The sequence below is a fragment of the Lontra canadensis genome, unplaced genomic scaffold (assembly GCF_010015895.1).
Source record: "Lontra canadensis isolate GAN:19392208 unplaced genomic scaffold, GSC_riverotter_1.0 scaffold35, whole genome shotgun sequence".
Classification (NCBI taxonomy): Eukaryota; Metazoa; Chordata; class Mammalia; order Carnivora; family Mustelidae; genus Lontra; species Lontra canadensis.
Window position 1 is genome coordinate 3,935,459 of NW_022631029.1, and position 13,614 is coordinate 3,949,072.

The 13,614-nt window shown below is 50.2% G+C and overlaps 1 protein-coding gene across 1 annotated transcript in view; it reads right to left on the minus strand.

The window, feature by feature from the left end:
* Positions 1–1,431: 1,431 nt before the first annotated feature.
* Positions 1,432–13,614, minus strand: part of SUGP1 (SURP and G-patch domain containing 1) — a 32,215-nt gene continuing 20,032 nt past the window's right edge. Inside the window, exons 8-14 of the mRNA XM_032867770.1 lie at positions 11,720–12,075; positions 4,607–4,713; positions 3,570–3,747; positions 3,056–3,162; positions 2,104–2,249; positions 1,888–2,017; positions 1,432–1,627 (exon numbers count right to left, since the gene is read on the minus strand). Of these exons, the coding sequence (XP_032723661.1) occupies positions 1,601–1,627; positions 1,888–2,017; positions 2,104–2,249; positions 3,056–3,162; positions 3,570–3,747; positions 4,607–4,713; positions 11,720–12,075 (1,051 nt within the window). The 3' untranslated portion in view covers positions 1,432–1,600. The remainder of the gene's footprint in view (positions 1,628–1,887; positions 2,018–2,103; positions 2,250–3,055; positions 3,163–3,569; positions 3,748–4,606; positions 4,714–11,719; positions 12,076–13,614) is intronic.

Here is a 13,614-nt window from a genome sequence, read left to right on the forward strand (position 1 = left end):
ATCCTCTAGTATTTCCTCACTCCTTAAAGCAGATCCCAATGTCCCCTCCTCCACGTAGCCCTCTCTGCCACCCCAGCCCCGCTCCTCCTGTTGCAAGGCCAGGGGTGTCTGATCCAGCTAACAACCTGGCCTTGCATCTGTGTCTGGGATGTGCCTGTACATGCACATCGAATTTGGGGGCCATTTTCCAACTCTCCACTTGCCTGGGGGTACAGTTCATGGGCTGAGTCTGGAGAGCCTCCAGGTCCCTAATTCAATTGAAGGGTGACCTTCACCTAGATGGCAAGGTGCCTGGGACCAAGGCCTAGGGTCCCCATCACTGGAACCTCTGGCTGCCCAGAGCTACTCTTGTGCTCAAGCCCTGGGACCACAGGACAGCTGGCACACATGGGAACGTCAACCCTTGCCTTGCTCTGGGCACAACATCTACGGAGGGAACATAGAGTGGCATATGTCGTCCCAGCCTGGGCTCTGCTGCTGAGACTCGCAGTCCTTGGATGCCCCCGTTCCCCACACTGAGACACTCCCCAGGCTGCCGCCAAGACAGCAACCCAATTCCTCTTCACATTTATCAGTCTCAGGTTCACCACCACGGACACGATACGACAGACTGACTGCCCCGGGGCATAGAGCCTATCCATCCGGTTCACACAGTTGGTGCTGCTTACTAAATGACTGTGAGAACGCAGACTGGGCCAGAAGCCCAACTCCAGCTGGAGTCTTCAAGCCCATGAGCCCACAGGGGTTGAGCAGGACCTACAAGGCACATGTGTGGGCAGATGGGTGGGTTGTGGGGATCCCTCAGGTCTCCAAGCCATACTTAAAGGGTGGCTCTCAGATTCCTAGGACCCCACCCAAGCTGCTCACTCAGCAGCTACAACTGACCCCAGGTGGTCTCGGCACAGATGTTCAGCTCAGGCTCTGGCGATGTGGGGAGTACTTGGTACACTGCATCTGTCCACAGAGTTGTCCCCCAAAGGCATGAGCCCCAGGGACTCCCGTGTCCACCCACTGAAAGGATCCAGGGCAGCTGGGGTGGCTTGGGCTACAGCTGTCGAAGACTAGTTTCAGGGAGGGGCTGTCAGCGCCACCTGCTGGTGAGGTGGTTGGTATAGGTGTGTCCTGGGTCCAGCGGACCGGTAGATCTGAGGAGGCCTGGGCCCTGTCTGGGCCCCGAAGCACAGTGCCACACTGGGAGGTCCCTGGTGCCCCTGGTCCAGGTGCATCCAGGGCTTGGCTGGTCAGCCACCAGTCCCTCTCAGAGGATCTGTGGATCCTCCCCTCAACTCTAACACAGGCTGTGGGTGCCTGAGGGGCCCACAGACACAGGTCTAGGTGGTTCTCATATTTTTCAGGCACTATGGAGCTTTCCCAGCGGCATCCCAGCCCCATCTGCCCAGCCCAGCCCCGCTGCTAAGGAAACAGAGGGGCTTCTGGTGATGGCAAAACCAGGCTTCCATGGTAGGCAAGCACTGGAACTTTAATACACGGCACGACACTTGAGACAATGGGAGGGGCAGGCAGAAATGCAGGCCAGAACATTCCACAGTCCAGGGATGGTCAGTCGTTTGGAAAATACATTTGTGTTTTTCCAGAATACTCAGTAGTAAGGCCGTCTGGGGTTGTTCTGTGGGAGGCAAAAAAGATAAAAAGGAGAGGGGGTCAATGCTAAAGACAGCAGTTTCTCCTGCCCAGAACGTTCCAGGGACAGCTGAGCCCACATCCTCCAGAGCAGAGGGCAGGTGGAAAGGTGGGGGAGTCGCTAGTGAGACCTGGCCTAGTTGGGACTGTGAAAGGAGAGACAGCTCTGTCACCAGCACTGCCGCCCCCTGCTGAGATTCTGGGCAGCCCAGCCAGGAGTCACACGGGGGCTGGGGACACACGCACCAGGGGGTTGGGTCGGAAGCGGTAGGCCAGCATCATCCTCTTTCGGAAAGCCTCATATTCATCATCCTCCTTGGAGAGCTCAGCTGGCCGGTCGATGCCAAAGCCTGCTCCATCTACTGTGGTGGTGCCTCTGCAGGGGGGCAGGGGGACGACAGGGCCAAGTGAGCAGGCGGCCAGGCTGCTGGCAGCACGAGAAGCGGCAGGGGGTACACTCACTTGTTCACCGGGTTCTTGATGCCCTGGCCCTCTGAGCCCAGCCCATCGCCCTCCTTCCAGCCCATTTTCATCAGCATCTGGTAACCAATGTTCTCCACTGTCAGCTTGAACTCCTTGTATTCTGAGTAGTCAGGCTCTCGGCCTTCCTGCAGGGCAAGGAGGAACCTGTCATCCACCAGGGTCACAACTGTCCCAGGTCCCAGCCCTGGCCAGACCACCACCACGTCCCACCAGCAATGGCCTCACTGGCTGCTGGGACCTCCTGCTCTTCTGAAGCCTTTGTACCAGGTCAGATTCCTTGAGAACAGACCAAAATGCTCCTTCTCAGGGTCCCCAGGGCCAGACTTTGTACCAAGCTGCCTGGTGGCCAAGTCAACAAGGGCAAGGAGACGGGTCACACAGGCCTCACCCACCACGGGAAAGATTAATGGTTCATCAGCAAAGAATTCTGAGGGCAATTCTTTACACAGAATGCTAAAAAGATGAGGTCAATTAAGTTGTTGACGAGGTTATGCGGCACAAAACGGTTTTACAAAAATCCCCCAAAAGATGACAGGCGGACTCTCCTCAGAAGCACAATAAAAGGATGGGAGGAATGTGAATTCCTCTTCTGGAGAACCCAGTCCATAGGGCCTTCTGCCTGAGAAACGCTTTGCCTGTAAACTGCACTTAATTGGCTCCACTGAAAGCAGATTTTCCCGGAAGCCCTGGGAGATATTTCTAAAGCAGCAGCTGAGCTGCTTTCTGCTAATTCTCTCCACAGACGGTGTCTATCATCAACAGATGCCTCCTGAGGCAAGAGGGCCCAGCTCCCCCTGTGAATGAGGGGGGTCCTTGCGGCTGCCTCAGACGCCTGCCTCGTGAAGCTAACAGGAGGGGCTGGGCCACTAGCCTGGCTGCCTGCCAGCCAGCCCATAGCCCCTGCTGGTGCCCGGGGATCCTCCCAGCTCACCTTCAGGGCCTTGAAGGTTTCCATGAACTTCTCCAGCTCATCTGGTGGCAGGAAGTCTCCGATAAAGTGCTTGCCGCGGCCCATCTTTGTCAGCTGCTCGGCCCACTCTGCCCAGACAAACGGGGAAAGTGAGAGAAAGGAAGAGGCGGGGAGCGGGCTGGGTGGCCCCACAGCACCGATGTGAGTCTTGGGCGGGGGGGCAGGGACTCAGGTCCCAGAGGAATGAGGTGGCTGGTTGAGGCCCCGACCCAAACCCTGCTCCTCCAGGGAGCCCTTCTAAGTGCCATGTTCAAACAGCACTGACGGCGTAGAGAATCCCTTTTCTCCACTGAGCAGAGGCAGAGAAGCTGAGTCTTTTGCTCCAGAGCGTACAAGTTGCAAAGGCGGCTTAAGGCCCCAGGTGGTGCCTCCAGGTGCCTTCCCTGGCGGGCTTCCTGAGCCTGCGGTGCCGAGGGCACGGCCTCACCCGGAGACCCCGGCCCTCACCCCACCCGCAATGTGCTCCCTGGCGCACCTCGAGTCTTGTCCATCTCCATGCGCCGCAGCTGATGTTCCCAGGTGCCCAGCTCACTGTCCACCTCCTCATCACTGTCATAGCCGTGCTGGTGCTGCTGCAGGGCCTTCTCCCACAACAGCTGCATGTCCTGCATCGCACGCTTGTGCTGCATGATCATGTCATACATCTGCTGCATCTGTGGGCGGCACACGCTGGTGAGTGGGGCCTGGGACCACACGTGCAGGTGGCTAGCCCTTCTGCCTTCCCTGCACGTGCCAGGTGCCCTCACCCATCCCACGTCCTGCCCTCCCCGGGGCAGGTACAGGAGCACGGCTCAGAGCAAGTACTCAGGAAGACACAAGGCCCCGCATCAGGGCGTGCCCCGGCTTCCCTGAACACCCGTGTGGAGCAGGGAGACCCCCTCTCTGCTGCACCGAGTCTGGCCCGGAACCCAGCACATCGCAGTCACCCTTGCTGTGGCCTAAGCGAGCGCCCCGCAGGCCCCTACCGTGGAAGGGCTGAGGGAGAGGCGACGCAGCTGCTGGGCCGGAGGAGGTGACTGGGGCTTAGTGTCCCCAAGGACCAACAGACAGGTGCCCGCAGCTCCCCAGAAAGCAGCAGAGAGACCAAGTCAGCCCTTACCCCAATCACAGCCCAACACCAACTGAGCATTTGTCCCATTGTTTTGGGCACCCAGCACTAGCCAGGCCTGTCCTGTCCTGGATGCCGGGGGGCACTGGAAGGAAAACTAAGTGGAGACTACCTAGTCTGGAAGAGCCACAAGCATGCTGGGGAGTAGCTGCACAGCACCAGCCTCAGGGGCTGCCCAGGCAGTGGGAGACGGCCTCAGCTCTGGGTCCAGCACAGGCTGGGGAGGGTCTCTGGGAGGTGGAATGCCGCTGACAGGGCCCTGTCTGCCCAAGGACCTCTCCCCTGACTGTGGGCAGAGGGAGGCTCAGAAAGAACAGCACACGACAACTGAACTGTGAGATGAGATGGGGGCAGTACCCCCACGAGCCCCGCTGGAGCCTGCCTGCTCTGCCCCACAGACTTACCTCCTGTTGCTCCTTCAGCTGCTTCTTCTGGGCATCTGACAGCTCCGTGACACCCACCAGACCTACGGGCTTCCCTTTCTCATAGCCAAGCCCCTTGAGGTCCTGAACTGGAAACAAGACACAGGCTGGTCAGCCATGGATGCACGGGTCCAGACCTGCTCCTGCATGTGGCACAGTGTCCAGGCACATGACCTCTCCAGGCAGGCGCTATAGCCCCATGTTGCAGAGGCTGACATCAGAACTTACAGGTTGAGGGCCTCACTCAAGATCACATGTCTGACAGGTGACAGGACGGGGACTTTGCAAAGGCAGAGACATGAGAGCCGAGATAGTCTGTGCCTCTGTGTGTGGTGTGTGTGTGTGTGTGTGTGTGTGTGTGTGTGTGTGTATCACACACTGACTCTTGGAAATAGCCCTGCAGGGAACAGACACCCAGCGTAGACACACAAGGGTTCAGAGTCTGGCATAAGTCTCGGCTGTGTAGCTGTTAGCTCCTTCCGGGGAGGCAGCCGACCATCCTCAAAGCAAATGACATTTAATTTGGCATCAGCTTCCGAGTTTGACTGGAGCCAGCAACACTAATGCACACGAAGATGCTGTGACAGCCCCATCTGGGCGGCGGAAACCACCACCCCTCAGGCGACAGCTTCCTGGGGGAGAAGCTGGGCAGACGGGGTACAGAGGCCCTTCTGGTACATGCAAAGAACCAGGTCCTCCCAGAACACCAGGGTTGGGGCCTTGCCTGCCAGAACCACCCACAAGTGCTCCTTGAGCCCATGTTTATACCCCAATACCTTCTAGAAGGTCTGTGTGGGAGTCCTGTGAACAGGGCAAGGTAGACAAGGTTTGAGCAGCCTGTTGTGTGCTTGCAGCATGCCCATCATCCCTCTCCTTGGGCCCCTTTACCAGCAAGCAACCAGGTGGGGACTGCTCACACTCCCCTTGGGACGATGTGGACCAGTGAGCCTTAAAACTGGACGTGAGTCCTTGGAGCCTGTGCCTGCACACTAGACCACACAGGGAGGCTTCCTCACCAGCTGGGAGATGGGCCAGGCTTCAGGGATATGAGTTCTGAACTGAAGGGCACACACACGTCAGAAGAGCACTCACGGCCGAGCACCCTCCATTACTGTGGGCCCTAGAGTTGGACACTTGATGGCAATCTGACCCGAGACACCCTCATTCCTGGGGAGAGATGCTATCTAGAACCCTAGGGTGTAGTAGAATCTTCACTAGCTTTTCTCCTTGGACTAGAAGACCATCCTCAGAGCTGGACGGTCAAGGCCAAAAGGCCAGCCATGTAACTTGGGTGAGCTGCCTTCCCTCTTGGCCCATCCTTGCACAAAAAACGTAGGTGTCAGCATCAGGGCACAAAGGCCTCCTTGGCATACTTGTGTGTCCAGGGGCGAGGGCTGTGGAGAGGGTTCGGCCTTCGGGGCAGGCTATGTGGAGGGCAGTGAGCCAGAGGCCATGAGAAAGGCTCTCTCACTCACTCATTCTCACCTGCAGAATGGGATGACAACAGACTTCCCACCCTGGTGGGTTTGTCATAGAAAAGGAGAAACGAGACCACATGCTCTGGCCACCTCTGAAACTGTCAAGGAGGTGGACGTTGGAGTGGATTGTGCAAAACTGACTGTGGCAATCACGGGGCTTATCATCATGTATTTCCTGAGCTTTCTATGACAAGAATGAATCCAAGTACTTTAAAGCTTAAGGGAGATAACAGGATCCATCTGTATGCTGTCTACATGAGACTCGCTTTAGATACAAAGTCACAAATAAGTTGAAAGGATAGAAAAATATACCCCCTGCAAACAGTAACCAACAGCTAGCTGGAATGGCCTTACCAGCATCAGACAAAACAGACTTCTAGCCAAAAAAGGTTACAAGAGACCAAGAAGGAGGTTCTATGTTGGTAAAAAATTTGAAACAGAAAAATGATATAAGGAGTATATAGCAAAATTGACAAAACTGAGGAGAGAAATACACAGTTCTACAATAACCACTAGAGGCTTCAATGACCCATTTTTATAAAGGGATGGTGTATCTTGATAGAAAATCAATAAGGATATAGAAGATTAAACACTACAACTAGGGAGACCTAACCAATGCACACAGAACATGCAAACCAACAATGGCAGAATACAGTGCACATGGAACATTCCTCACGACAGATTACCTGTTAGGCTCCAAAAACGAGTTTCAATACATTTTAAAAGACTGAAATCATAACAAGTACCTTTTCTGATCACGACGGAATAAAACTAGAGATCAGTAACAGAGGGAAAATTGGAAAACTCACAAATAGGTGGAAATTAAAAAACACACTCTTAAACAATCAATGGGCCTAAGAAGAAATCACCAAGAGAGATAAGAAAATATTTAAGAGATGAATGAACACAAAAGCATGACAGCAAAACAGGTGGGATGGAACAAAAGCAGTGCTACAAGAGAAACACAGAGCTGTAACTGCACATAATTAAAAAGAATGATCTCTAATCAATAACCTAAATTATACTTTAAAGAACTAGAGAAAGAAAAGCAAACTAATTTCAGAGCTAGCAGAGGGAAGGAAATAAAGATCAGAATGAAGATAAAAAAGTAGGGAAGAGAAATAGAGAAAATCCACGAAACCAAAGTTGGTTTTTTTAAAAGATCAACCAAAGTGACATACCTTTAGACAGACTGCCTAAGGAAAAACATGAGAAAAGACTCACTAAAATTAGAAATGAAAGAGGGGATATTACAAATGACTTTACAGAAATAAAAAGGAACTGTAAAAGATTACGATGAACACCTGTTAAGCCAACAACCTGGATAACATGGATGAAGTGAACCAATTCCTAGAAACGTATAAACCACCAAAACTAACTCAAGAAGAGAGAACCTGGGGTGCCTGGATGGCTCAGTAGGTTAAGGCTCTGCCTTCAGCTTGGGTAGTGATCTCAGGGTCCTGGGATCGAGCTCGGTGTCGGGCTTTCTGCTCAGCAGGAAGCCTGCTTCCCCCCTCTCTGCCTGCCTCTCTGCCTACTTGTGATCTCTCTCTCTCTGTCAAATAAATAAATAAAATCTTAAAAAAAAAAAAAAGAAAGAAAGAGAAAATCTAAACAGACTTATAGCAAGTAAGGAGACTGAATCAGCAATCAAAAGCCTTCCAATAAACAAAAGCCCAGAACCAGATGGCATTACTGGTGAATTCTACCAACCATTTATTACTAATATTTTGTTATTCATTTGAGAGAGAGAGAGAAAACACAGAGGGAGAATGAGAGGAAGAAGCAGACTCCCTGCCGAGCAGAGAGCCCTATGCAGGTCTCTATTCCAGGACCCTGAGATCCTGACCTGAGCCGAAGGCAGACATTTAACCGATTGAGCCACCCAGGTACCCCGAATTCTACCAACCATTTACATATTTATTTATTTATTTCTACCAACTTTTTTTTTTTTTTAAAGATTTTATTTATTTGAGAGAGAGAGAGTGAGCAAGCATGAGAAGTGGAGGGTCAGAGGGAGAAGCAGACACCCCACCAAGCAGGGAGCCCGAGGTGGGGCTCGATCCTCGGACTCCGGGATCCTGATCTGAGCCGAAGGCAGACACCCAACCAACTGAGCCACCCAGGCACCCTCTACGAACCATTTAAAAGAACAATTAATGTTAATAATTCTCAAACTCTTCCAAAAAAGTGGAGGGAATATTTCCTCATTCCATACCACTAGTATTATTCTGATACCAAAAGCAGACAAAGATACCACAAGAAAACTACAGAGCAACATTCCTTATGAATATAGATGCATACATCCACAACAAAATACCAGCACACTGAATACAGCAGCATGTTAAAAGGATTATTCACTATGAGCAAGTGGGGTTTATCCCAGAAATGCAAGGGTGGTTTAAACAGAATTCTGGTGCCATTTCCAATGTGTGTGTGGGAGGGTCACCCACACAACGAGCAATTCTCAGATACCCGCTGGGTGTCCAATAGGTCAACTCGGTTATAGCACTATTCACCAGGAGGTAGCAATGGATTCCATGGGTTAAGGGGTCAGTCTTTTAAGACTGCTCCCTCTACCCCGGCCACCTTTAGCCACCAGCTACAGGCCCAGGTCATCACATATGCTACTGGCGGGCTGCAGATCAGACGTTCCAACGATCCCCTCCTGGGTTCAATTAGTTTGCTATACTGACTCACAGAACTCAGAAAAACACTTTACTTACCGGATTACTGCTTTACTTATACATCATGCATGGAAATAACTTAGTAAGGCCAGATGGAAAAGATGCCCTGGGCAAGGTATGGGGAAAGCGGCCAGAGCTTCTATGCTCTGAGTGTGCCATTCTCTCTGAACCTCCACGTGTTCAACCTGGAAGCTCTCTGAACCCTGTGTCTTCGAGTTTTGTGGAGGCTTCAGTGCACAGGCATGGTTGATGAAATCACTAGCTGCTGTTGACTGATTCAACCTCCAGCCCCACTCCTCTCCCTGGAAACTAGAGGGTGGGATGGAAAGTTCTAGCCCTCCGTTCACGGTCAGTTCCCCAGGAAACCAGCCCCCATTCTTAGGTGCTTTCCAAAAGTCACCTCAGTAATGTAAACCCAGTTGTGGTGGAAAGGGGCTTATTATAAACAAGACCCCCATTTCACCTTTATGGCTCTGAAGCATTTTCATGAACTGAGGACGGAGACCAAATAATACAACAAAAGATGCTCCCACTGCTCTTATCACTCAGGAAATTCCAAGGGTTTTGGGAGGAACTGTGAGCCAGGAACTGTGAACAAAGACCAAATACATATGAGAAATATTATTTTGGTCATCTGAATGGCCAAATACGTATTTCTAGTAAACCACAATGTCACATGGCTCAATATGAGAAAATTAACCAATGTAATACACCACATTAACAGACTGAAGAAAAAAAACCCATGCACTCATTTCAACTGATACAGAGAAAGCATGTGACAAAATCCAATACCACTTCATGGTAAAAACATTCAATGAACTAGGAACAGAAAGAACATATCAACATGATAAACACATAGCTAACATCATATTCAATAATGAAAAACTGAAAACATGCCCCTTAAGATCAGAATAAGACAAGGATGCCCATTTTCCCCACCTCCATTCAACTTAGTACTAGAAGTGCTAACCAGAGCAATCAGGCAAGAAAAAGAAATAAGAGGGGCGCCTGGGTGGCTCAGTGTTTAGTTAAAGCCTCTGCCTTCGACTCAGGTCATGATCTCGGGGTCCTGGGATCGAGCCTCACATGGGGCTCTCTGCTCAGCAGGGAGCCTGCCTCCTCCTCCTCTCTCTCTCTGCCTGCCTCTCTGCCTACTTGTGATCTGTCAAATAAATAAAAATCTGTAAAAATAAAAAAATAAATAAAAATTGAAAAAGAAATAAGAGGCATCCCATTTGGAAAGCAAGAAGTATCTCTTATTGCACATGACATCATCAGAGTTATACATACGGAAAAACCTAAAGAATCCATCAAAAGATTGTCAGAGCTAATAAGTGAGTTCAGTGAAGCTGGAGGATCCAACACGAACATGCAAAAATCAGTTGTATTTCTATACATTAGCAACAAATAATCCTAAACAAAAATTTAAGAAGCAATTGTTTACAATAGCACCCAAAAAAAAATCACTTCAAAACAAATTTAACCAGGGAAGTATGAGACATGTACAATGAAAACCACAAACCATGTTGAAAGAAATTAAAGAAGATCTAGATAAACGGAAAGACATCTGTGTTCACAGTCTGGAAGACTGGTTGTTGTTGCTGTTGTTGTAAAGAAGACATAAATATTGTTAACATTATTGTGTCCATACTATCCAAAGCAATCTACAGACTCAAGGCAATTCCTATAAAAATCCCAACAGTGTTTTTGCAGAAATGGAGAAGCCCATCTGAAAATTCAAGACCTCAATAGCTAAAGCTTGAGGAAGAAGGACAAAGTTGGAAGACTGACTTACTAGAAAGCTACGGTAATCAAAACAGTTGATAATGACCTAAGGACAGACATACAAACCAGGAGAACAGAAAAGAGAGCCCAGAAATAAACCCTTACATCTAAGGACAACTGAGAGTTGACAAGGGCATCAAGACCATCCAAAGGGGAAAGAAAAGTCTCTTCAACAAATGGTGCTGGGAAAACCGGATCTCCACATGCAAGAGAATAAAGTTGGACCCTTAGCTTACATCACATATAAAAATTGCTTCAAAATAGATCAAAGACCCAAAACTAAAAAAAAGTCAGAACATAGGGGCAAATCCTCACGACCTTGAACTTAGCTACGGTTTCACAAACGAAACCAAAAGCACAGACAATGAAAGAAAAAATAAATTGAACTTAGTCAAAATTTCAAAACGTTTGTGCATCAAACGACACTAACCATCAAGAGACTAAAAAGACAATCCATAGAATGAGAGGCTGTATTTGCAAACCATATATCTGAATAGGGGGTTAACATCCAGAATATATAAAGAACTCTTACAACTCAACAACAAAGACAACGCAATTTAAAAGTGGGCAAAGGACTTAAATAGGCATTTCTCCAAATAAGCTACACAAATGACCAATCAGCACATGAAAATATGCTCAACACCATGAGACATTAGGGAAATGCAATTCCAAACTACAGCGGGACTCCACTTCACACCTGCTAGGATGGCATTATCAAAAGGCAAGGATGTGGAGAAATGGGAACCCTTGGGCGCCACTGGTGGGACTAGCAAATGGTGCAGCTGCTGTAGAAAATGGTTTGGCAGTTCTGCAAAAAAGTGAAACCGAATGACGGTATGACCCAGTGATTGCACTCCTAGGTAGGGACAAGAGAATCAAAATCAGGGACACACACACTACTTGCAGACCAACGTTCACAACAGCACTATTCGCAGCTGCCAAAAGGTGGAAACAACCCACATGTCCATCAACCGGTGAATGGATAAACAAAGTGTAGTCCCATCTGTGAAATGGGAGTATTATTTAGCCGTTAAGAAGGAATGAAACTCTGACACATGCTACGACACAGATGAAGTATGGAAACGTTCCCTCAGCAAAGGAGCCAGGCTGTCCTGATGGGGGGGGGGGGAAGGGGGTCAGCCCACCTGACAGAGGTGAGGGAGAGGCGTCTACATCCCTCTGTACCAGCTCGGCGGGTGGGAGTTCCACCTTGTCCTCTTCAGGCCCCCACCGGCTCTTTCGCTTCTTTTTCACAGTGGCTGTGGTGGCTGGCTTCCCGGGGACGGCTGGAGCTGGGGTGACTGCAGGCGAGGGGGCAGATGAGGCAGGGCAGGCAGCAGCTGGGGGCAAGGACACCGAGGGGGTCTCAGGAGGGGATTTGCGTTTCAGGCTGAGGTCGGGTGCCATGAAAGTGCCTGCGGGGCCAGCCTTAGCTTTCCGGAACTCTTCCAGCTTCTGGCGGTAGTATTTGTACCCTTGGCTGTTGGGTTCATATAGAAAGCTGCAAAGGAGAGTTGGGGGGGCACACTGTCAGCGGGGCCCAAGCCCCCTGCCTGACTCTGGGCAGGAGCAGCTCGGGCCTTGTGCACACGTGCCCAGGTAAGCCAGGTAAGCCAGGGTCATAGGAGGGTCGAGGTCTCCACCATGACCTCCTGCACTGCCAAGCTTCAGTGGCTGCTGTCTCGGGTGGCTCAAGCTAGAGGAATAGCACGGCAGGCTCGCAGCTTGTTACCAGGCCATTCCTGCGAGCCACTCGTCACTCCCAAGTCCCGGCACCAGCACTATCAGGCACCCATCACAACATAACTGACCCCCTGCTTCAAAGGACAAGCGGTGGGCTCTGTCAGACCCTTCCTAGGCTCTGCGGGGCTTCTTCCCCTGCTGTTCTAGATGAGCACTCTGGTGCCTTCAAACCAAGAAATCCTGAGTTGGGAGAGATACCTGGTGCTCGAAAGGGCAGGGTTTGTCCCAAACCTGACGGCCCAACACATCTGTGCTTCTCTCCAATGTACCCTGAGAGGCAGCAATAGCAAATGAGCCAAGACAGAAACACTGATCAGAATGTACAGGGACTGGACTCCAACTGAAGGGCAAAAGCCCCACACCTCACTGGAAGTTGAGGTCCCCTTAGTCTCTCCCTATCAACTCCAGTCCCAAGTGTGAAGCAGGTGGGGCTGGGTTCAGAGCTGGCAGAAACTATGGTTCCCTCTGCACCTGCCCACCATGTCTCATCTCAGATTATGTACATCTTGAGCTGACGGTTCCACCTCTGTGGTCCACACCAGAGCACAGAGTCACAGTCAGTCACAGCACAGGCTACACAGGTTTCCACATGGAGGGGCCAGACCTGCACTCACGGACTTGGGAGTCTGTGGTCACAGCATAATGCTGTGCTGTGAAAGCAATGTGCAGGCTCAAGGATGCTATAAATTCTTTTCATACAAGAAAGACAGCGGAAAGAAGCACCATGGACTGTTTCTATGTGTCTGCATGAGAGCCAAGAAGGGGCAGAAGGACCCCAGCCCAGCTAACATCAGTACCTAAGGTGGGACAGAAGGGCAGGGAGATGGTGGCATCCCCTCTGTTTTCCTTTGTCCTTCTTTGCCCTAGAGGTAGACAATGTGAACAGATGTACTTCTATTAAAGAAATGTAGTGTGATGCCTGGTTGGCTCAGTCAGCAGAGTGTGTGACTCATGATCTTGGGGTGGTGGGTTCGAGCCCCATGTTGGATGTAGAGATTACTTAAAAATAAAATCTTAAAAAAAAAAAAAAAAGAAAGAAAGAAAGTGAGTAAGTAATAACCTTTCAAAAACTGAAAGCACTAGGCCTAGGAGTTCACTGGTGAATTCTACCAAATATTTAAGGAAGAAATTATATCAATTCTCTATAATCCCTTTCAGAGGATAGAAGAGAGAATACTTCCTAACTCATCAATTACCCTAATACCAAAACCAAAGACATCACAAGAAAACTACAGACCAGGATCTCTCATGAACATAGATGTAAAAATTCTCAACCAAGTATTAGCAAACCAAATCC